This window comes from Oreochromis aureus, linkage group 1 (assembly GCF_013358895.1).
Source record: "Oreochromis aureus strain Israel breed Guangdong linkage group 1, ZZ_aureus, whole genome shotgun sequence".
Lineage (NCBI taxonomy): Eukaryota > Metazoa > Chordata > Actinopteri > Cichliformes > Cichlidae > Oreochromis > Oreochromis aureus.
Genome location: NC_052942.1, coordinates 23,925,033 through 23,947,608, shown reverse-complemented (window position 1 = coordinate 23,947,608; position 22,576 = coordinate 23,925,033). Strand labels below are relative to the sequence as shown.

The 22,576-nt window shown below is 42.4% G+C and overlaps 2 protein-coding genes and 1 long non-coding RNA gene across 5 annotated transcripts; 1 reads left to right on the top strand and 2 right to left on the bottom strand.

The window, feature by feature from the left end:
• Positions 1-97: 97 nt before the first annotated feature.
• LOC116334615 (mucin-5AC-like) lies at positions 98-8,670 on the bottom strand. 3 transcript variants are annotated; one of them, XM_039611001.1, is made up of 8 exons: positions 8,453-8,670; positions 3,347-3,450; positions 2,791-3,256; positions 2,602-2,694; positions 2,482-2,518; positions 2,162-2,233; positions 801-2,081; positions 98-719 (listed from the first exon to the last, which is right to left on the bottom strand). In XM_039611001.1, the coding sequence occupies exons 2-8, from the start codon at positions 3,409-3,411 to the stop codon at positions 463-465; spliced, it is 2,271 nt and encodes a 756-aa protein (XP_039466935.1). In that variant the 5' UTR covers positions 3,412-3,450; positions 8,453-8,670; the 3' UTR covers positions 98-462. The 3 variants fall into 3 exon arrangements, with proteins under 3 accessions (XP_039466935.1, XP_039466929.1, XP_039466924.1); XM_039610995.1 differs by lacking the exon at positions 8,453-8,670 and adding an exon at positions 4,434-5,510 and having other exon boundaries at positions 98-716; XM_039610990.1 differs by lacking the exon at positions 8,453-8,670 and adding an exon at positions 4,434-5,509.
• An 83-nt stretch (positions 8,671-8,753) lies between these two features.
• LOC116334616 (transcriptional repressor CTCF) lies at positions 8,754-15,996 on the top strand. The gene is made up of 13 exons (XM_031758068.2): positions 8,754-8,901; positions 10,906-11,151; positions 11,254-11,436; positions 11,536-11,911; positions 11,996-12,166; positions 12,362-12,495; positions 12,580-12,700; positions 12,799-12,948; positions 13,138-13,298; positions 13,388-13,570; positions 13,664-13,802; positions 14,005-14,151; positions 14,300-15,996. Exons 2-13 carry the CDS (start codon positions 10,927-10,929, stop codon positions 14,554-14,556), a joined length of 2,247 nt encoding a protein of 748 aa, XP_031613928.1. The 5' UTR covers positions 8,754-8,901; positions 10,906-10,926; the 3' UTR covers positions 14,557-15,996.
• LOC120439813 lies at positions 14,449-21,671 on the bottom strand. The gene is made up of 5 exons (XR_005612791.1): positions 21,302-21,671; positions 17,177-17,278; positions 16,973-17,094; positions 16,809-16,884; positions 14,449-14,574 (listed from the first exon to the last, which is right to left on the bottom strand). It is a non-coding gene; the product is annotated as an uncharacterized LOC120439813 (long non-coding RNA).
• Positions 21,672-22,576: the final 905 nt, after the last annotated feature.

Below are 22,576 nucleotides of genomic sequence, written 5' to 3'. Positions count from 1 at the left end.
GCCATAATCGAGGCTGAGGATTATTGTGAGATGTGGGAAAAACCTCCACAAAAAGCTGAGGTGAAGCTGCTCAAAGTAATGATTTCACACAGTCAGTTCAATACTCCGTTTAATAGTCATAACTATGTCTCTTATCCATCTATTGTAAACATTGTGTATTTTTTTTTTTACCACAATAATTGTCTTATGGTACATAATCACACGTGCAATGCAAAACCTCAAACATAAGTTAAAAAAGGACAAAGACACTGCTGGATTTGTTGATTACGTCACACCGAGGGGATCTCAGTTCTTTGGTCCAGTGGCCCACCCTTTGTGGTGTGCTGCTGTGATGTGGTGGTCCCTGTAGGAAGTGCCATGGATCATCATTCCCCTCCCTCTGCTTCACCCTTTACTGTGGCCTCTCCTGCCCCCTCCTCCGTCACAGTAGTTGGTCCCGTGTTTAGCATTTTCTTTTTTTCCTCACTTATCACTCACTGGTTTAGTTTCCTCTTGCTTTTGACCCACTATCACTGCTTCCTCTGTGCAGCGCTCACCCTCCTCCCCTGCTGCAGGTTCAGCCGGTGTGTCTGCTTCAGCTTTCACACTTTCTCCCTGCTCTTCTTTCGTTGTCGGTTCACTCGGGGCCACGGTTGGTTTCTCACTCTGGCTCTGACTGTCAACCACTTCCTTCTTCTCGTCTGCCTCAAGTACTTTGCTCTTTTGTTCCCCATTTGCTGCTGAAAGAAAAACAATATCATAAAACACACCATTCACCATGCACCTACATACAAAGATCACAAGCAGAGCCTAAAACTCACCAGTGCCTTTTTCTGCAGGCCCTACACCGGATCTCTCATCAGATGTCTGGATGACGTTATCTTGGCCTGGACTATCGCTAGCCGGTGGTGCAGCAGAACTTGTGTTATCGGTAGTGGGCGGGCTAGAGATAGTTGGTGTGAGCTTAGCGTCAACATTGTTGGGAAAAGGTGGGTCTGACCCAGTCGTGAGTGGGGAGCTAATTGCACCGGTGGTTGATGAACTAGCGGTGGAGGTGGTTTCTGCTCGGTTCAGACTGGTAGCAGTGGAAGTGGTGTCTGTAGGGTTTGTTTCACTAGAAGAGGTGGAGGGAACGGACGTAGTGGCTGGGTGAATGACGGTAGAAGAAGAAGCTGAGTTAATGGAGTCGATGGATAATTGGGGTTGAGGTTGAGCTGTAGGAGTGGTAGAAGGTGCTGAGGTGGTAGGAGCAAGGGCAGCAGAGACCATGGTGGAGGAAGCGGTAAAGGTGGGGTCGTGTGAAATTGTTACTGTAATTACATCACTTGAGTCAGAGGGAGGCGATGTAGTCATAGTGACTAATGTTAAAGAGCTACTGGATGTGACTGAAGCCGGTTCATGACTGACTTCGCTGATGGTGGTGGTAGACAGGCCCGGCGGCACATCTGACACGCTGGTGCAGGGTGCAGAAGCTGTGGTGGTGACAGAAATAGCTGCATCACCACCAGCAGCAGGAGCAACATCAACTGAGAGAACGCCATTTGGCTCTGGCAAAGTCGATTTGGCTGACAGATTTGTTGACGCCGTGGAAACTGAGCTTTCGTGACTGGGAGCAGAAACAGTTTCCGAGGTGGTAATGGAAGGCCCAGCAACTGTTGCTGCTGAGCTGGAAGTGACAGCGAGGCTCGGAGTAACAGACTCTGAGGAGGTGGGGGTAACTGATGCGGTGGCGGGGGGCTCTGTGGGTGTGGTCGTAGTTTCGGGGACGGAGGTTGCTGCGGGAGAGTCAGTGCATACATCTGCATGTGAGGGAGTAACAGTACTCGAAGGGGGAAGTTCAAAGTCGGTTGAGTCGGGGACCGCGTTCGAGATTGTCAGTGCAGCGGGAGCAGTGATGGCCGGAGGTGACGGCACCGCGGCTGGGCTGAGTTTAGTGGGCGTGTGTGTCTCTGCTTCCTGTATTTGGGCCAGCTCATTCTCAGGTGTGTTGCGGCCAGATGTTGTGGGGGGTGGCGCCGGTTTGATAACCGGCTTTGGAAGCAGAGCGGGTTTCCCAGCTCCTTCGTGTGCTGACACACTTGCCCGAATCTGATGCCTCGTGTCTAAAGAGCAAGCAAAATAAACGTGAAAATGGTTCACGTACTGTACTCTGTACACATGAGAGCGTAAACCATCATTTTACCTGATGACGCAGACATCGTTCGAGGTTTTGAGAAAGTGGGAGGTGGCTCGGGTTTACTGTCAATGATGGTACCTGAAGGGCAAAAATCATTTTACCACAGGAATTAATGGCCCTATAATAGACTGAAAGAACCACACACTCCTGCTTGGCTTATCAGCGCAGCCCCTCAGATATTAAATCTTTTTATTGGAGAACTGATCCATGTTGAGAAGCCTCTCCTTTTGACACAAATCCCTAGACTTCAAAGATTAATTTAGCCTCATTAATACTACGCTGGAGCTGAGAAGACTATTAAACGTCTCACAGATAAAGGCACATACCTTCAGACTCGGCCTTTTTCATCTCTCCTTCTTGATCCTACATGAATAAAAGGAGCATTTAGTACTTTTTAAGATCTCCAAGGTATCCATAACAACATTAGGACATGCAGATGTGCAAACCTGTGTCTCTCCTGGCAGGGGTTTGGAAACTCCAATACGCTGAAGCATGAGATGAAGCTTCTGTTCAAAGCTATTCTGGCCTTCAAATTGTTTCTGAAAGCAGCAGCAGCAAACCAATGATGCTTTTTAGTTCTTATCCACTAATGAAAAAGACTAAAAAAAACAGGCATTAACTCTAGCAACACCAACCTTTGCTGTGTTTCTGGCATTGGTCGACCCCGCTGCTGCTGAGCCAGAGAGCAAAATGAGAGACTGGGACTTCCCCTCTCTGAGAGCTCGGCGGGGAGGCACCGCTTCGCCCCTCAGCGGCGGAGCGCCAGAAACAGGTGTCTCCTGAACAGCTGGCTCTCCAGAAACAGCAGTGGGAGCCTCTTTTGCTTTCTCCTTTTCATTTTCCTTGTCGTGCTCCTTCACTCTGTCTTTGTCTTTGTCTTTCTCGGATCTGGCAACCTCCCTGAGAGGGCGAATGAGATCAGCGATGGAGGCCTTTTTGGGACGCCCCTCGTGGCTCGGCTCTGATTTCAAACCTCGCTTCTTTTTGAGCGTAAAGAAATCACCCAGCTTCCTCCGGAGGGTTTTTGTTGGGGCCGGACAAGGGACAGAGCTGGCAGGAGCCACTTCGTGCACTGTGATAGATTCCTCATTCTGCTGCTTCCTGTACAAAGAGTTATATGTCTTGGTTTAAGGTCTATTCACTTGTACGGGGTGAACGTGAAGGGGCTAATTTGTGTGCCGTGATACTCACAGTGTATCAGCAGGCAGTACTCTCTTAGTAAAGAACTCTTCAACTCCTTCATCCACACGCCCCATGAGCTCAAGGACTTCATTTTCACTCTCGATTATTGTCTCCTAATTACCCCCCGGACACACACACACACACACACACACACACACACACACACACAGACACACACACACAGAAATCACATATTTTGCACCACGGATCAAACAAACTAACAAGGAACAACTCGCATCTTACAGCATGTAACTTTACATTACATAACCATCACTTCTGAAAACCCACACACTCCTGGCACTCCTCATGCCTCTATAGGTGTATTTTAGTTTTGATTCTCTCATCCATTTATGTTACGATCCGGGCCTCCCTGGACTTAGTTGCTCAGAAACGTACAATGGGTGCTGGGGGGTGGAGTGGGAGGGGGTCGTCATTGGATTTTTTAAACGCTGAATGGAAGCAACATAACTCATTTTTGCCAATATAGGTAACGTGATATCAAAATTGGAGCCGCATCGTCCTGATCACATTAACATCTGTGTCCACAAGTAGCAACGAAAGTCGGGGGAGGCTCGAGTCCAGAAGGCAAATTTAGCCGAAGTCACCGTTACATGATATCCTGTCAGGGGAATTGCTTGAATTTTGTCTCCCAGGCCATTTGTCTCCAAGGGAGTGACTGAATGTCTGCAGCCTAATAGCTCTGTGACAGCGTGATCAGCTCAGTGGAAAACGGATGAGCTCACACACATATTTTACACGATCACATGAAGAAACTGAATGGCTTCTTTTTTTCCTTTTTTTTAAAGAGAAAGCAAGAAAACGAGCGCCCACTCTCACAGAGGCAGATTTCATTGGCTTCCTCAAGCAGCCGGTGACCGGTACAATGGCACTGCCTAATTCAAGCCAGGGACCAGGCATCTTTTACAGAACTCCCCCTCCATCCTTCCCTTCCCCCTGCCTCTCCCCTCTGTACCCTATTCCATCTCTCCTCTCTCCCTCCCTTCCATTTTCCCTCCTCTCTCTCTCTCAAACACACACACACACCTTTCCCTCACTCCATTTTTACAGAAACCTTCCTGATCCTCCTGCACAGTACCTGCGGTCTGCTGGGACGATAGTTCAGTTTCTGTCGGTGAGGTCTCGGTCTGCTCTGGGTGTAGTGCCTGAGCGCCGGTCCGCCCAATGGCAGCTCCATTGGGGAGACACACGGCACGCTGTTGCCGTGGAGCTCTGTTGCCGTGGCTCTGTTGCCGAGGCACCGTTGCTAAGAGCACGAGCAGCAGCGGCAGTATGTAATGCCTCTGCTGAGGTGGGAGGGGCCGGGGTGGCGAGACTGACAGATCTGACAACAGAACCAAGCCTTTCTCTGCCCCCCTCCCCTCTGTGAGAGGAATACCACGGGAAAAAAAAGATGGTGATAAAACAAGGAGGCAGGGATAAAGTGACCACACTAACATTTGCTTCATCCCTGCAGCCTCACCCATGAACGGCACATGCATGGATGCACCGATTTACTCCAGTGTGAAAAGGCTGAGTGCACAAAATGTTTTACTGTGGTTACGTAATAAATTAATAATTAATTTTATATGCGGAAAAGAAGCTATAAGTGACAGACTGACCCGCTCTGAAAAACTTCATATTGCATGCATTTAGTGTAACGCCTGTGTTTTACTCGACCTCTCCTGCATGTGGTGACAGGATTAAGTTATCTTAAAAGCCCGGTGTTTATGCACTGTGCATATTTATCTCTCTAGCGTATAAAAGTGTACTCTCATCATTATATCATAGTTATATATATAGTTATATCGGGTGTGTGGTATACACACACAGACCCTAAAATTACCCAAATTCTAATTATTATTTTCTCCTTCCGTCTAAAACATCTAAAACACGTTTTAATCAGCTTTTTTGTAGTTCTTATCTTTCTTTTCCTTTTTTTTATCCTCTCTCCTTCACAAATGTTTGCTTTTGAGCTGAATAGAGTTGTGCACGCCCCCACAACAGTTCCTCACACACACAGTCTCTTTTACACGTATTTCACTGTTTATATCACTGTGCTCTTCTCTTACTGTTATGTCACTGTTCTCTCCTATGTTTCAAAAATTAAGACTTGCTCCTGAACCATTAAATAAGGCACACACCCTTAGCAGCAGTTTCCATACATCTTAATCATGCTGCATATTCTCCAAAGGACCCGAGTTGCAGGTTTCATGGGAATTTGGTTTCCTGGTTGGAATATTTGATAATCAAAACCAGGGCTGATATTTACATGGAGCTCATGTTTCTTTTCCAAAATAACAACCCACAAACAACTTGTTTTCCATTTATGAACAAAGGTCAGGTTTTCCACATGAAGTAACATGATCATCATCTATTTTAGAGAGATGATGAGAACAGACCTACAGCAGGTTACTGTAACCTAGAAGTAACTTAGTTATTTAGATCTCGCCTGTGTTTGAAACTTCTATGAATTTTATTATGCCGGCAAAAATCAAATAAAACCTGCAGTGCTCAGATTACAATTTCAGCTAATCAGCAGGTTGTCTGGAGAAACTTCGCCAGTCCAGAAATGCTCAGGACAAACAAGGGGATCAAGTGATCACGTGTAACTGACTTTCACAAATAATGTCGGAGGTATTTGAACTTCTATTTCAAGAAATGTTAAGCTTTTAATGCATTACATTTAAAAGGTAATTACTGTACTGCACAGCATTTGTCTGCCAGCTGAACGCAGCCAAGTCAGATCTTCAAAACATGGTAAATTCCCCAAACTGTGACAGATTATAAAGAACTGTGAGTCTTAATTATTAGACAAGTAGCTGACAGTTGAGGACAGTTAATCATTTGCATCATTACTCATGTGAAAATGGAAAATAATGTATGTTTTCAGCTTTTCCAGCAATCGATTTTCTGCTTGTCTTAACACAAACTGCACATTTCAGCTCAATGTTTTTAAGGTTTAAATACAAATAAAAATTATGAAAGGAAACCCAGTACCTAGTAATCAAGGCAGTTAAGACTTTTATAGGCCCCAGAGAGATAAAATGAATAGCTCTCCTTTGACTAGCTTGTACAGTATTGCTTTATATGAGCTACATATCTGTGTAAACATAAACACAGTCAAATGGGCCATTTTTCCACACTTAGTGCTTTTGTATATCTTTATTTTACAACCCCACTTTCCAAAAAGTTGGGAGTCTCTGTAAAATTAAATAAAAACAGAAAGCAAGAGTCTGAATTGTTTAAACAGAGACGCTTTTACCATTTTAAGAAGAACAAAACTAAGGTCATTTTGAACGGGATGGCAAACATGTCTCAAAATAAATGGGACAAGGTTATGTTTACCACTCTGAAGCATCCTCCTCTTCTCACAGAAGTCTGTAAACATCTGGGAACTCAAGAGACCAGATGTTGGACTTTGGGGAGACGTTTGCCGTCTCTTGTCTGTTATAGGATTCTATCAGCTCATGGCCATTGATCAGTGGGCTTTGATCAGTGGGTTTTGGTCAGTGGTTGTTGATCAATGATCATGAGAATTTGCATAATTAAGATTAAGGAACTGACCTCCCAGCCCATTGTTCCTTCAGTGGGCTGGTTTCAGTCATTATGCAAATGTACTGTTTATAAGATTGGGGAAAACTGCAGTCAGCTGAGACTGAAGAAGTTACTTGGATGAGTGACAAAAAGTTTCTCCCACAAAACGCTACGTCCAGATGAACAGAATCAACTTTTGGAGATTTACTTACCTGGGTGATTGAGCATGCATCAAGACATTCTATCAGCTCAACAGTTCTGAGCTGTCTTTGTTGTATTTTCAGCTTCATGATGGTCCAAATGTTGTCAGATGGTGAAAAGTTTGGACTGCGGGCAGGTCAGCTCAGCACCTGAACTCTTACTATGAGACCATGCTGCTGTAAATGCTGCAGTATGGAATTTAACATTGTTTTGCTGAAATATGCATGGCCTTCCTTAAAAAATACGTCCTCTGGATGGGAGCATGTGTTGCTGCTCAGGACTGATGGTGTCTTTTTAGATGTGAAAGCCGTCAGTGTCATAGACACTAATGCACCACACAAGCAGAGTTACATGATTTTGCCCAGAGAATCCAGCATCCATGTTTTAAAAATAGAATTTCAAATTTTGATTTGTCTGACCACTGAACAGTTTTCCACTTTACCTCAGTCCATTTGAAATGAGCTTTAGCAATGTTTCTATTTTATGTTCACATTTGGCTTCTTCTTTGTGTGATAGAACTTTAACCTGAATTTTTGGAGGACCAGGGAATTATTTTCACATCCAATCATTTCTGGAAGCCCATGCAGTGATTTCCATGACAGAATCATTCTTTCTTTTAAAAGAGTGCTGCCCGAGAGCCCCAAAAATCACAGGAATCCAGTACTGATTTCCAGCTTTGTCCCTAGAATCTTGTGACGATAATATGTATTGTAGATGATAACATACTCACAGTCTTTGCAATTTTAAATCGAGGAAAAAATTTCAGAAATTGTTCCACAGTTTGTGGACACAGTTCATTCTAGACTGGTGAACATCTGCCCATCTTTACTTCTAAGAAATTCTGTCTCTCTAAGATGCTGTTTTTATACCCAATAATGGGTCTAATTAACCTAATTAGTTGCAAAATGTTTGTTTCTGTTTGTTTATTTGGTGTTATTTTTTCTTAGATTCTGTCTATTCCTAAATAAAGACATAGGTATGGTAGTTTTTCGTGTTCTAGCTACTTTTATTTTTATCTCATGTATAATTTTTGTTCTTAATTTTGTTTAGTTTCAGGTCCCAGTCCCAAGTCTTAATAAACACAGGCTAAAATAAAAGATTTCCCCTTTAATTTTAGCTGCTTTTTATTTTATTTCATATGACTTAAATATTTTATACCTAGTTATTGTTTCTAGTTTGGTTTTAGTTAACTAAAAAACCTTTGAACCAAATAATTAATGGTGGGCTATAATTGAAAAGCCGTAAAACCTAGGGTCCAGGAGCTCACTTTCCCTTGGCAACCTTCTAAATAGGCTAAAATCTTTTCATCTTACATACACTATGCAGCTAATTATCACTCACGACTTCATTTGTGTGTGTGTGCGTGTTGTAAACCCCTACTTGACACTTTCATGCCGCCCTCCAGTGGTTGAATTGATGAACTGCTTTAATCCAGCAAAGGTTATTCCTAATCTTGACTCGATGCTGTTGAATGTTTAAAGGTCACCCCCAATGGAAAAAAAACTGATAGCAGATCAGAAACCTAATCAATAACCTCTCCCTTTTAATAACCGTCTCCGTGGTTGCCACGCCCACGCCTGAATTCAAATCTGGCGCCCATCACCCACAGCAACATCCCGATCCCTCCTCTTTACTCCCCGGGCACCTAGTTGCGCAGGCGCAGTAGCTCTTATAGGCCGCCATTTTGTATGTTAGGCCCACTCTTCCAAAGCGGGAGAAAATTATTAGCCCGGCGCGGAGCACATACCGCCGTCCGCTGCGGGACTGAAAGGAGCTACTGTAGGCGCTGAGCTTCCAAGCGAACATAACGAGGAAAGGAAGAAACCGGAGTAAGTAGAGCTTTTACTTTGCCTCCAAACGCGGAAACGTTTTTGTAGGAGCCGTCACCGGCCTCTAGGTGTCACGGTAGGGCTTACCGGCCAGGCGGCTGGCGGGGGGTGTTTGTCTCCCTCTATCGTTATCTAAAATGCACTAAATCCGTCTATAAAATGTAACTCCCTGTCTCAGTTGAGCATTTTGTTGGTTTTTGACCGATATTTCGATGTATGTGCACAGGGATGGCTGTATTTATTGGTGTTTCTGTTTTAAGTTTGTTCAGGCCTGACGTCCATCTTATCGTGCCCTTTGTTTCCTGTTTTCAGACGTACTCGCGCCTCCCGAGTTAACCAACTAACACGAGACTGTGTTTAAGTAGTTTTATTTTGCTTATTAAACTATACATCATCCTTTAAACGATGTCCCGTGAATTGATAACAACAGGATGGAGGAGAACGGGTTTTTAGATTTAAAAACACACACACACACACAAGCGAACAAATGCTTCCTGAAGCATCGGACTAAATGTGATTTCTGCTACTGGCTCACAGTCAAAACCCATCAGCGTTCAGCCAAAGCAGATAACCACTGGAAGGCAGGAATGAAGACTCTTTTAAACATTTGCATCGCAGTTATTAAAAACGATTACGATTACTGCATCGTTCACCAGAGTTTCACTCTGGCTCAGGTGCTAGTTTACATGACCCAGACTCCTCGAACTCTGGCTTGTGCGAGGTGTCATTGCGTAATGGCTGTACTTGCTTAGTGTAAAGAGACTAAATATGATCGTTTTTAGTACTCTGGTGAGTCTTGACATCTGCTGTGCTCTCCACTGGCCCCAAGTCCAGGAGATGAGACTTTTATTGGTCCCTCTTATACTTTTACTGACTCACAAAAAGCAAATCTAAATCCCAGGAGCTTAACCTGTAAAACTATAGCATAATTTATTAATCGATTTGTTTTACATTATAAATAAAACTGTAAAATAAATCTAGTGTACCGTTTACAGCTTGCACATTTAAAACTGTGGACAACTTAAAGTTTATTTGAATACTGACAGCTTTCATTGTAGCCTCTTAATTGTGCTGTCCGTGTGTAGAACAACCCATCTGATCAGCTGAAGAGGAGAGCTTTTCTTCACGTTTAAACTATTTGAATAAGTACTTTATGTGGAACCCTTTAACTAAAAACAAGGTTTCTTGTCATCACACACAACTGCAGCTAGCTGTCCCCTCCACATATGGTGACCAATGAAAAACCTTAAAATACTTTGTACAAAATGCATTGAGCAGTGTTTGGTATGTATGTTCAGATGAGAAAGCACAAAATAAATGAAAACAAAGAACATGTTGGATTGAGGCATTAAATCTATTACTAGTTGGTGGCCCTGGTGAAAATGAAGCAACACTCACCCTTAGTGGAGGTGTGTTTTTTTTGTTTGTTTTATTTGCTAAGCTTTAAAAAAATAAATTCATTAATTAAAAAAACAACAACAACATGCTGCTTATCTGACATCAACTCCAAGTAAAGACAGTTTGTTTTGGGGCTTTTTTGGCTTATACACAAAACTGTGGACAGTTTTACGCACAAAAGTGTTTTATTTTTGTTTTTCTCTAAAGTTGCCAGTTAAAATGGGTGTAATTAATATCCTGGAAATGGAAAACTTTTGTATTCTGCTGGCAGCGCTTTTTGTCATACTGCACATTCAGGAAAAGGAAAACCAAACACTGGGAATGTTTTCAGCCCACAGGCAAATATTGATACAAGGATTTTTTTTTTTTTTTTTTTTTTTTTTTAAATATATATTGTTTGTTCAGTTAATCTAGGTGCTTTCATCATCTGGTCTAAACATGTCTGGATTTACTGAAAGCCATCCAGTTGTTTCAGTTTAGCCAGAGGGCAAAGGAAAAGGAGGGGATCAAAAAAAAAAAAAAAAAAGATCACTCTTTGGTTACAAACAATTCTCCATCACATCAGTCTTTTCTTTCGCTAAAGATTTTCTTGTTCTTTCTGTTTAGCGCATTTGTTGGCCTATTGCCATGGAGGCCGAGGTTGTTTCCATGGAGTCCGCTCAGGCGACGGATGGAAAGGTCCTGCCAGAGGGTGGAGAGGCCTTGACACAGGGTGAAGTTGCTGGTAACATGGAGATGATGGTGATGGATGCTCTCGATCCAACTCTGCTACAAATGAAGACAGAGGTGTTGGAGGGAGGCGGCACAATGACAGTTTCAGGTGGAGATGAGGGCCAGATCATCACGCTCCAGGTTTGTAAAGACCACGGTTTAAACTTTTTTTTTTTGCCAGATTATTTATGTCCGGTCTTTTATTTTTGCCATCAAATGGTAAAGTCCAGTCTCTCTTCACAGGTGGTGAACATGGAGGAGCAAGCAGGTGCAGCATTAGGTCTGGGTCAGCTTCAGCTCGTGCAGGTACCTGTCACAACTACAACTGTAGACGGGCTCCAGGCTACTTACGTTGAGACGTCAGCGGCTAACAAGGATGCAGAGCCAGTTATTTGTCACACTCTTCCTTTACCTGAGGGCTTCCAGGTGAGAAATGACTCGAGGCTACCCGGTGCTTTTGATTGTCTTTGATTTTCAGTGAAGTCCTTGTTCCAGTAGGCTTCATTTGTCATATTCCTACACTAGGTGGTTAAAGTGGGTGCAAATGGTGAAGTGGAGACTGTAGAGCAGGAGGAGCTCCAGGCAGCCCACGAGGAGCTCCAAGGGACAAGGGTGGAGGAGGAAGAGGAGGATGAAGAGCCAGCAGAGGTGGAGACCTCTGTGCCCCCACAAGACGACCCAGAGTGGACAAAGGACCCCGACTACCAGCCTATTACCGCTGTCCGTAAAGGGAAGAAGGGAAAGAAGAGTCGCCTGCGCTATGCAGAAGGCGATCGTGACATGGATGTTTCCGTGTACGACTTTGAGGAAGAGCAGCAGGAGGGGCTACTGTCAGAGGTTAATGCTGAGAAGGTTGTGGGCAACATGAAGCCCCCTAAGCCCACAAAGATCAAGAAGAAAGGTTAGCCTTTGATTAAGTTGCATGAAAACTTGCAAGGGATTTTATTTTCCCTCAGTGCTAAATTGAACATCTCTATGTGTCCAGGTGTTAAGAAGACTTTCCAGTGTGAGCTGTGCAGCTACACCTGCCCACGGCGCTCTAACCTGGACCGACACATGAAGAGCCACACAGATGAGAGGCCGCATAAATGTCACTTGTGCGGGAGAGCGTTCAGAACAGTCACACTGCTGAGAAACCACCTCAACACACACACAGGTATTTGGAGAAATTACAGAAACTAAAACAATTTGCTGGATTGACTTCGTGAGCAAGGAAGTAAACTTTCCGTGTTTACTTATTATTACTGCAAAATTTAGTGGACATTTATCTCCTTTTCATCCAGTGTTGCATTTCAGATTTCAGCTACACCAGCAGTTAATATACAGTTCTGATTTTCTTCTTCGTTTAAAGGCACTCGGCCACATAAATGCACAGATTGCGACATGGCATTTGTGACCAGCGGTGAGTTAGTGCGTCATCGTCGCTACAAGCACACACACGAGAAGCCTTTTAAGTGCTCCATGTGCGACTATTCCAGTGTCGAGGTGAGTTTATATTGGTTATTTAATTGGGCATCAACCTGCTCTCTATACCATGGGATAAAGGCTAATGTGTCTCTCTTTTCCCAGGTGAGCAAGTTGAAAAGGCACATCCGCTCTCACACAGGGGAGCGACCCTTCCAGTGCAGTCTGTGCAGCTATGCCAGCAGAGACACTTATAAGCTGAAGAGACACATGAGGACACATTCTGGTAAAATCCTCTTAGATTTTCAGTCAAAGTCTGTTTTAGCTCCAGTTTGTTTTTTGTTTTTTTTAGGAGAGTAGCTGACTCGCCTTCTTCTGTTGCAGGTGAGAAGCCATACGAGTGCTACATCTGCCATGCTCGTTTTACACAAAGTGGCACCATGAAGATGCACATCCTGCAGAAACACACGGAGAATGTGGCAAAGTTTCACTGCCCACACTGTGATACCGTCATTGCACGTAAAAGTGATCTTGGTGAGTGATTTGAGACTATTTCTACTTCGAACTGCATGCAGAAGAACGGTTAAAGGAGAACTTATGCTGCTCTCAGTCAGGGGATTGACCTGTGTGGGGAAACGGAATATTTCAAGTGGTCTTTATCTCTATAACAAGGCAATGTGACATTTATCTAACTGGATTTTCATGTCTTTGTCTCCATCTTAGGTGTTCACTTGAGAAAACAGCATTCATTTATTGAGACGGGGAAGAAATGTCGTTACTGCGATGCTGTGTTTCATGAGCGCTATGCTCTCATTCAGCACCAGAAGACTCACAAGAATGAGAAGCGTTTCAAGTGTGACCAGTGTGACTACTGCTGCAGACAGGTCTGTGTTGGGCTGGAGTATGTTATGCTCCTGCTGTTTATTTTACTGCTAAACAAATGTTAAACGTCTTTTGTTCTGTTACCCGACAGGAACGCCACATGATAATGCACAAGCGCACCCACACGGGGGAGAAGCCATTCGCCTGCAGCCAGTGTGACAAAACTTTCCGGCAGAAGCAGCTCCTGGACATGCACTTCAAGCGTTACCACGATCCCAACTTCATCCCCACTGCCTTCGTCTGCGACAAATGTAGCAAGACATTCACTCGCAGGGTAGGACTGACCCCTGAGATAACAGTGCACACATGGGAGGGTTTGTTTGTGTGTATGTCACAGAGGTGTGACGGTTCTGTGTTTGCTCCACAGAACACGATGCTGCGTCATGCTGACAACTGTACAGGCGACGCTACTTTGGAAGAAAACGGAACTCCACCACCCAAAAAGGGACGGCGTGGCAGGAAGAGGAAGATGCAGTCCAGGAGGGATGATGATGATGATGACACAGGTCTCATACACAAATGCTTGAGAAATTGATATGCAAATAATCAAAGTGTCTTAAGTAAATATTTGGGAGCCTGTCAAAGAGGTTTTGGCGATACATGTAACATGTTGCGGATCTTGATTTTTAAGGCTATGCAAGAAAATGATCAAGTCTAACAAGTTATTGTCCCCTCCCTCTTTTTTTTTTTTTTTCTTCTTAAATATAGAAGGTGAGCTTGATGAGGCAGAGGAGGAAGAAGATATGCTAACTGAGATCGAGGTGGAGCAGGCCCCATCTGTTGTCCCTATCCCAGCCCCAGTGGAACCACCAGTCAAGAGGAAACGTGGGCGCCCCCCAAAGAGCAAACCAGACAGTAAGCGTATAATTGGTGACAGTTTATGATGTCATTTAACTCGTAGTGTGTAGTGTTGCATTTTTCACATATAACAAACTACCCTTTTAACAAATGTATCAAATTGAAAAGGCGTGTCTTTTCACTGACCTGAAACTGTCCTGAACAGCGGCTGCTATCATCCGTGTGGAGGACGAGGCCACCGGAGAAGTCGACGACATCATTGTGAAGAAGGAAGTTGGAGCTGACCAAGACGATGATGGTAATGAGGCCGCACAGGAGGTGGTGGTTGGTGAAGGGAAGTCGACCATCCAGATGGAGGAGCTGTCCCAGGGAGAGGGTGTAGCACAGGCGGGGCAGCTGTCTGAAGCCCCTCCGAACGGGGACCTGACTCCTGAGATGATCCTCAGCATGATGGACCGGTGATGGGTGTGAGGGTCAACCCTGTTTTTAAAAAGGAAAAAAACAAACAAAACCCATCCCTTTTATTAAATCTTCAATTTAATTATTGGCATTTAGGATAACAAACGTCCTCCAGAGACAAAAGCATCACTATTGTAATTTAAGATTTGCTTTTTAAATCATGTATCGATGTGACTCAGATGAGTGAGAAGAGAGGGGTTTTTTTTTTTTGTTTTTTTTTTTTGTTTGTTTGTTTGTTTGTTTGTTTGTTGGTTTTTTTTTTTTTAATTTTAATAAGGATTTACCAACCAAAAACTCATGGCAGTTAATTTTGGAGTGGCTGTAGTTCACAGGAGTGTCTTACCCTTTTTGTTTGTTTTGGGGGGGTTTTCTCCTGCTTTTGTCAGAAATCACAATTTAGTTCATTTCAAGATTACCTAATCTATTCTGGATGCATTTCTGCTCATGAGACCTCAAAATCTGCAAAGGCATCCTAATCGTTTTTTAAGTTTAGTTTTTGTTTTGTACATAATGCACACGGTGTTAAAATCCAGATCTTATTTATCAGTGAAGCGTTGGTAAATAGGAAAGTGCTGTCTAGTAAAACTGAAGAGGAAAATTGTCTTCTGGGGTTTCACTTAGGAGCAGCATGATGCCAAAAACATGTAAATTAAGCCCAGAGCTGAAAGTCTTTGAAACAATTGATTGCGGAAATAAATTTTAAATAAAGGGGACTTTTGATACTGCTGCTAGTCACAGCCACTTCAAGATTTTTTTTTTTAAAGTATTTTGAATTGTATTTCTTTTTCTTTCTCTGTGGTTAGTAAATCCCTTTTTAAGCATATTCTAGTTTTTAAAACCTAATAGACTGCTTCTCTCATGCTCCTTTCTTGCTACTGTTACACCTGTAGATGTGTATGTACTAAACTTTGATGAGTTGATGAAAAGATGGTTGTTTTTGCTCTCTCATGTAGCCATTCCACTTTCAGTTGATGTTTCCCTTTTGTACCATTGGCAATGCAAAGCTACATAGCAGCTTGAATGACCTTTTAATAACTGTGGCAGATGAGAACAGATGTACGACTGCACAACCAATAAACGAGACTAGTAGACACGAGACTTTAGGTTTCTGCAGCTGCAATAACTTTTTTTTTTTTTTTTTTTAAAGTCTGGTTTGGTTGAGTAATTAACATGTTAGTGCCGCACTCATGGCAAAAAGTTTGCTTGAATAATTGTTTATTAAAATTGGCTAAGAAACAACAGAGTGACAAAACAGAAATGTCAGTTTATTTTGCTTGCAAATATATTTTATTAAATGGAAACATTGATATTATTTTTTGATTTTTAAATCTTTATTTGTTTGTCTTAAAGAAAATTTGGGAAACGGGCTCTGGTGGGCTTGTAGTGGATGTCTTTAACATAAACTGTATATAAAAGGTGGTCGTAAATGAAAGGTGAAACCAGTCCAGATGTGTTAAACCCCCATTCTTTCTCTTTGCCAGCAGAGGGTGCAAAGTAAGTACATTTATTTGAGCTCGGTAAACAGTTTCCTGCTGAGTTTATTATCTCAGTTGCTAGTTTTGAGTCGCAATCAACACAACATGATTGTTTTGTAAACTCGTCCCAGTTCGAGTCAAAAAGGATAAACGACCTTGTGATTGGTTAGATAAACCACTTGGCTTATGTTTGGACCTGATGACACAAATACACATAGGAATATCTTATTCAGGATTGCCATTTAGCTGGCTTCACTTTCCCTTACAATCGGGCAACGTGATCTTATTTGTTTATCAGTCTCTCTATTGGCATATTCACGTGAAGTGGTTGACGCTGGAAACATCTGAGCACTTACAAACATACTGGCAGCAGAGTGATTTTTTTGGGGGGGGGTTTGGTTTTTTAATTTTTATTCTATTCATTTATTTATTTATTTATTTATTTAAAGAAAGGAAACCCCCCCAAACAAAAAAAAAAAAAATGTGAAGTTGTTCACATAATCCAGGCTGAAAGAAACACAGCTGTGTGTGTCTTCATTTTAAGTCTTTTGGTCAGTAAAACTGAAGTCAAACCTATTTGAAGCTAGGAAGGAAAGTAAGCAAAAAAAAAAAACCAAGCACATCATGCAAGTTAACAAGACTCCTTTGTATCACTAGAAGAACGTGATGGGTTATGGTTATTCCATTCAAGTTTATTTTATTTCTTTGGCTGCAGTCCTGGTGCAGTTTAATGACCTGAAAGTAATGTAATATATAAATAAGAACTTAAATGCTGTTTACCTGTAAATTTGTCACATGGTAGACAGAGGTCTGAGGCATTTCCCAGGAATGATGGTACTTTCCAGAGAAGTGAAGTCTGCAGGATAAGTTACCATGGCAATGTATCGCAGTAAGAAGTCTTCGTCTTGGTAATAATTAAAACCTGGAGCTAAGCTTGAAGTTACCTGTGCACGCCCAAATCTTAGTTCACCAGTGGAAATGCTCAACTTCAGACCTCACACATCGGGATCTCCCTGACTGCTGGACGACATCACTGCACTGTGGCTACATCCATCTTTTACAAATTCTAAAGGTGTCAAAACACAAACACAGCTGTGCCTAAAGATACGACTCACTGATGCACCTTTCTCTCTGTTCCTTCTACTCACTGTCTTCCTCAGCCGGATACAGGTAATGCAGTCAAAACATGGCAAAGCTCAGCGTGCTCTCACAGACTGAGGCAGGAACTCAGAACAGCCACAGCAAAGCATCTAAAAGCACAAAAACAATGTAGATCCATTACATTAAATATTGGGCCTCTGTTTGACACAAGCTCCTCTCCCTTAAAGCCATCTTTCTTCTGACTGGCTGTCCCACCTAAACACAAGGTTGGAACAGCAGGTGGGAGGAGCTATTATATCCCTGAGATTGCCTATTTGACATACAGAGCTAAGAAATAATGGTTTCAAATTGAGCATTTAGATTATTTGTGCACACATGGCCTAGTAATTAGAAACTTTGCCCATGTTTAATATGAACATTCACCACTATAACAGCACATAGATGATACAAAACATAACATTTCACATTATAAATGAGTCATAATTTGGACATTATTCTAGCATAACTGTGATTTACTAAAATACTCTTTTTACAAATAAACTGCTGAAGATTTGTGACCCAGAGTGTATCTCTTAAATTTGAAGCTGTGGCTTTTAAACACTATAAAGTCATTAAGATTTTACATCCATGCTCAAACACTCACTCATGGTTTTCTTACACTAATTAGGATCTTTGTGAGATCAGTCTGATTAGCCTCCAATAATAAAATTCTCAACTCAGTTTAATCTTTGGCTTCAGTGAACGTGCAGCAGCAGCAGGATCCAAAATTAATGACCACTTCCATTGCATGTGACTTGTCCCGTGAATTTTTATCATGTGAGAGAGGCACGCTGGGGCCGATTATAAACGCTTTTCACTGCCACTGCTGCCATTTCAATTTACCACATGCCTGATTTAACTAAAATTATCTCATTTTTGTATGTGGACCAACAAAAGGAGTAAACATCTGCAGGGTATTTTAATGCATTACTTTAAAAATTAGATTTTTTTGTCCTGTTAGTTAGCAGACTCAGCAGCCTCACTTACTGCTTTTGGGTGATACTATCCATGGAGTGCTAACATTTACACGTGGCACCCATCTTATTCAAACTGGATGTTTAGTGTCTGCTTTTCTTTTTACTATCAAAGTGTTGGCTCACCAAGGTCTTCAGAAAGGGCTGTGGATATCTGAGTCTCCATCCATCTATTTTCTTCCCCTTATTTGGGTCCAGGTTGTGGGAGCAGCAGCGTAAGCAGAGAAGCCAGGACCTCTCTCTCCAGCCACCTCCTACAGCTTATCCGGTGAATACTAAGGCATTCCCAGGCCAGCAGAGAGGCATGATCTCTGCCCAGAACACCTCACTCAGGAGGTGCCCAGGGTTCCATGTCCCAACAGTTAGCATCGATAGCTGGGCATCGGACCACCAAGGCCTCCGCCCTTGACCACCACCCGACATGCATTGCACCTGCAGGAGATGGCCCGACAGGAACCCAGGCCCATGTTTCCTGTTTGGACCCCATGGACTAAGGGGACTCATGGACTGAGAAATGAAACTGTTTGAAATATATTCCCCAGCTGTGGAGAAGACAGTTTAAACTTGTTCAGGACTGGCCACCCTAGCAATTTTCAAACAGGCGGGTACGTATGATGGAGGTATATATATACAAGGCCATCAGCTAAAATGCGTACGTCAAACAATAAAGTTGTTCCTTAGTCTAAAAGCGAGACGGGAGTTTTAACTGCTCCTCTCTGAACATTTTAGAAGGTGAAGTTGTGCCAGAAACCTCAGCCCCCACACTTCACCAAGGGATCTGCAAGCAGTTGTTGGCATCAAAGTTTGGCACAGATTGGGCTTCCATGGGAGACGTGCCATGAAACAAATCTCCAAAAAGAACTTTAGAGCAAAACTAGTTTGTTAAATCTGTAGGCAAACGCTTGATGCCTGATGAAGACCAAAGACAGTTTTCCAGGATGAAAACCTCAGCCATGAAGCATGGTGGTCATGGTGGTGTTATAGCGTGGGGACCCTTTGCTGCCCACGGACACAATGCAAAAGCTATACACCTCATCAAAAGAGTGCTTGATGACAATTTAAGGCAATCTGTTTGAAAGTTAAGGTGGTCAGCAGAGTCACCCCACAGCAAGAAGGTCCTGGGTTCAAATCCAGTGGCCTGCTGGGGTCTTTCTGCGCAAAACAGCGCAAAAACATGCGTGTTAGGTTGATTAGTGATTCTAAACTGGCTGCAGGCCCTGCAATCGACCGGGACCTGTCCAGAAGGTGGATGGATCAGCTAACATGTCTGAAATAGTGTAGCGTCACACTTTTCACTCACTCTCATATGGAAAGTGTATCACAAAGTATAAATGTCACACCAAATGATGAGAGAAAAAAAAACAGTTTTTAATAATAGTTAATAACTGAGTTAACACACAGCAGCAATCAGCCAATCAGCAGATGAGCTGTCTTATTGAATTATCAACGAAGAACTTGCTGATTAACTTACATTTGACTGTTTTCATGTCAGAAATTAAAAACCAAGCGACTTATCTGCCTAATTGTACTCATGTTGTGAGCTATAGTGCTGGCACACACTAACCTTCAGGTGCAAGTGTCACTGGCCATACACTGCACCTGAGTCTCTTTCTAGTTGTAGTCTGAGGTTTAAAAAGGTGGTTTGCTGCCAATCTTTAAATTTCTTTTATAAGTTATTTATAAGTTTGTTGGTTGGCAAAAACAAGCTTTTGATAGTGTGTGCAACACCAAGCGTCAATTCATAAGACTTCCCACCTGACCATTTCAGATTTGACTGAAAAAAGGAACAAAAAGAACTGCAGGTAAAAAACAAAACAATAAACAAACAAAAACCAATAATAAAATAAAAAGGCGCATTTCTTAATAAGAATTATACAAAATTTCAGGTCCTCACTGTCATCGGTTTCCTCAAAATAAAATATTTGAAGGGATGAAGGCAGGGGTGTTTTAAGAAATGCTTATATCATGATTTTTTTTTTTTTAATAAACTACTCAGACAAACACTTGAGCTCAGTCATTTACCCAAAAAATCTGGTGTTGTTCCTCATTTTCTCAGTATGACTTAAAAAAAATGTCTACAGTATGTTTGGCATCATTTACAACATATACAGTGTGTTTTGTAATGGCACCCAGCACACAGCCTCTCTTCTTGATCAGAGAAAAACTTCCTGCTGGGCTTTGAGGTTACAGTAGCTGAATTAAAGCATGCTGCTCTGCCTCTGAAACAATCTTATCCTTCCCTGTATGAGCATTTAAAAAAAATCATATAGGGAAAATTTGAGAGAACATAACAAGAAAGTTAAAGTATTTGGTACATAGTGCCATACCTGGGGAATACTGTACTGTAGTTGTATGAAAATGCGCTCTGATGAGCTGTAACTAAAATATCAGGCCCCTGCATGCAAAACTGTGGTTTCTACAGGCCTCCAACTTGGCTGTCAGAGATAAGACATCAACATATTTGCAAGCATCCATCATTCTGTGTTAACCAGAGCTGACATGTACTCAGTCCCATTCATTCCTTCATTTTTTTAATATTGGTTTTTTGTTTGATAAAGCTATAGACAGTAGGAACCTGAAATTTTGCATAGTTCCCAGTAGGAAGTGCACTTTTCTTTGGAATTTCTTTTATGTAGATCTGGGATGATCAGGTGGGAAGAATTAAATGAAATAACATGGGATGACTTTCTTTAAATATATATATATATATTGCCGTTTTTGTTTGGGGGAGGGGGACATTTTTGACCGTGTGTGATATTAAATACATAAAATATTAACTTTACACATGTATATTTTTAAGGGTGAACCGTTTTTAAGAGCACTTGGTGTTGCCGAAGAAGGAGAAGCTGTTCCTACATTTTATCACAGGCATGTTAAAACATGAGCCGTGAATGCGGCACATCTGTAAACATCTTACCCAACCATGCTAACCATCCGCGTCCCGCTACTGTACTAAGGCTAAAGAGACACTTTTTTTCTTTTTTTTTCTTTTTAGCTTTTAATAACCTCATGTTTTCTGTGATGGGAGGACTTAACTAAACTTAACCAATTTAAACTAGCTCTAAACTGTACAATCAGATGTGTCTGCTTGTCTTTTCTTGCATTTATAATGAACTACAGTTGTGTTGCGCTGTTTGGTTGCGGCGTTATTTAACGTACGGGGTTCTTAACGGCAGCTCTCCCGGTTGTGCCAGCTGCAACGTGCTGTTGTGGAGGAAGTCTGGAGGAAAAAGTGCCACATGCTTTCCCCCCACCTCCTCCTCATCCTCCTCCCACTCCTCCTCGCCTCGGTCAAACTTAGACAAACGGCTCTCGGAGCTCCTGCACCTGATAGATTTAACGGCCCAATGAGAGGCTTCACCGGGCCGCCACCCCCGGCTTACGGCCACGGCTGAAGGAGAAGTCGGTACTTCCCTCAGTGCTCTCCTTCCAAAACGTCATGTCTGTTTTTTTCCGATGGGTTCACGGTGGCGTCGCCAGCGCAGCACAAGCAGCAACGGAGAAAACAGTGACAGACCGAGGGACATCCTTGTTGCCACAGCAACTAACAGAACCGCGATTTCCGGTCTGGGGAACAGCATTTCAAAATAAACGCAAGACTTTAACTGTTTCTGCGTTTTCTTGTGTCCAGTAATTGACGTTGTTTTGTTTGGTTGTGTGAGTCTTAAAATGCGACAAAGTGCTCAAAATACGTGTTTGTGGAGACTGGTCTATAAATATATATATATACATCTGATATAACAGAAATGGAGGCATCTTCCTGCCATTACTGGTCAATTTGATAAGCAAATTATTAAATGAAAACAAAACAAAAACTTTGGAACAAGTTTTATTATAAGGAGGAAAAAAGTCAGTTGAGAAAGACTTTAATATATACTGTATGCTACAGATTTCTGCTTGTTTATTTTTGAGGATGTTATGAGAAGTCAAGTCAGGAAATTGTTGCATTGTCCTGTCCAAAAACAGATTGTCTGATTACCTTTTGAGATGGCAAGTTGCCATAATTTGATAAGTTAAATATGGAGATGAGGCATATTTAAGGAAAGTGGAAATAAACAAGTACTCAGAGTTATAATAGATTGAAAAAGTGGAGGTGTGGCTACAGACAGAATGAAGGTTTAAGGACAAACTGATGTCTGTTGTTCAGTGGGCCATTAATATAAAAACTGACTCTTTCAGTCTTCTTTTTTCAGCCTTTCTCTTTAGGGGCCACCACATAATGTCCTCACATGTCCCCCTTCATTAAATCCACCAATCTTCTCTGTGGTCTTCCTATTTTCCTCCTGCCTGGCAGCTCGATATTCAGAATCCTTTATCGAGTATATTCACTCTCCCTACTCTGAACATGTTCAAATCATCTCAGCCTAGCCTTTCTAATCTTATCCATCTTGGTCACTCCCAGTGAATTCTTCAGCTCAGCCTCCTGTGTTTTTG

Coding starts and splice junctions, on each gene's coding strand:
- LOC116334615 (XM_039610990.1), bottom strand. CDS start 4,532: ATGGAGCTGCCATTGGGCGGACCGGCGCTCAGGCACTACACCCAGAGC. Junction 3,451..4,433: donor ATCGTCCCAGCAGACCGCAG/GTACTGTGCAGG, acceptor GGGGGTAATTAG/GAGACAATAATCGAGAGTGA. Junction 3,257..3,346: donor GTACTGCCTGCTGATACACT/GTGAGTATCACG, acceptor CTCTTTGTACAG/GAAGCAGCAGAATGAGGAAT.
- LOC116334616 (XM_031758068.2), top strand. CDS start 10,927: ATGGAGGCCGAGGTTGTTTCCATGGAGTCCGCTCAGGCGACGGATGGA. Junction 12,167..12,361: donor CCACCTCAACACACACACAG/GTATTTGGAGAA, acceptor CTTCGTTTAAAG/GCACTCGGCCACATAAATGC. Junction 14,152..14,299: donor CCCAAAGAGCAAACCAGACA/GTAAGCGTATAA, acceptor TGTCCTGAACAG/CGGCTGCTATCATCCGTGTG.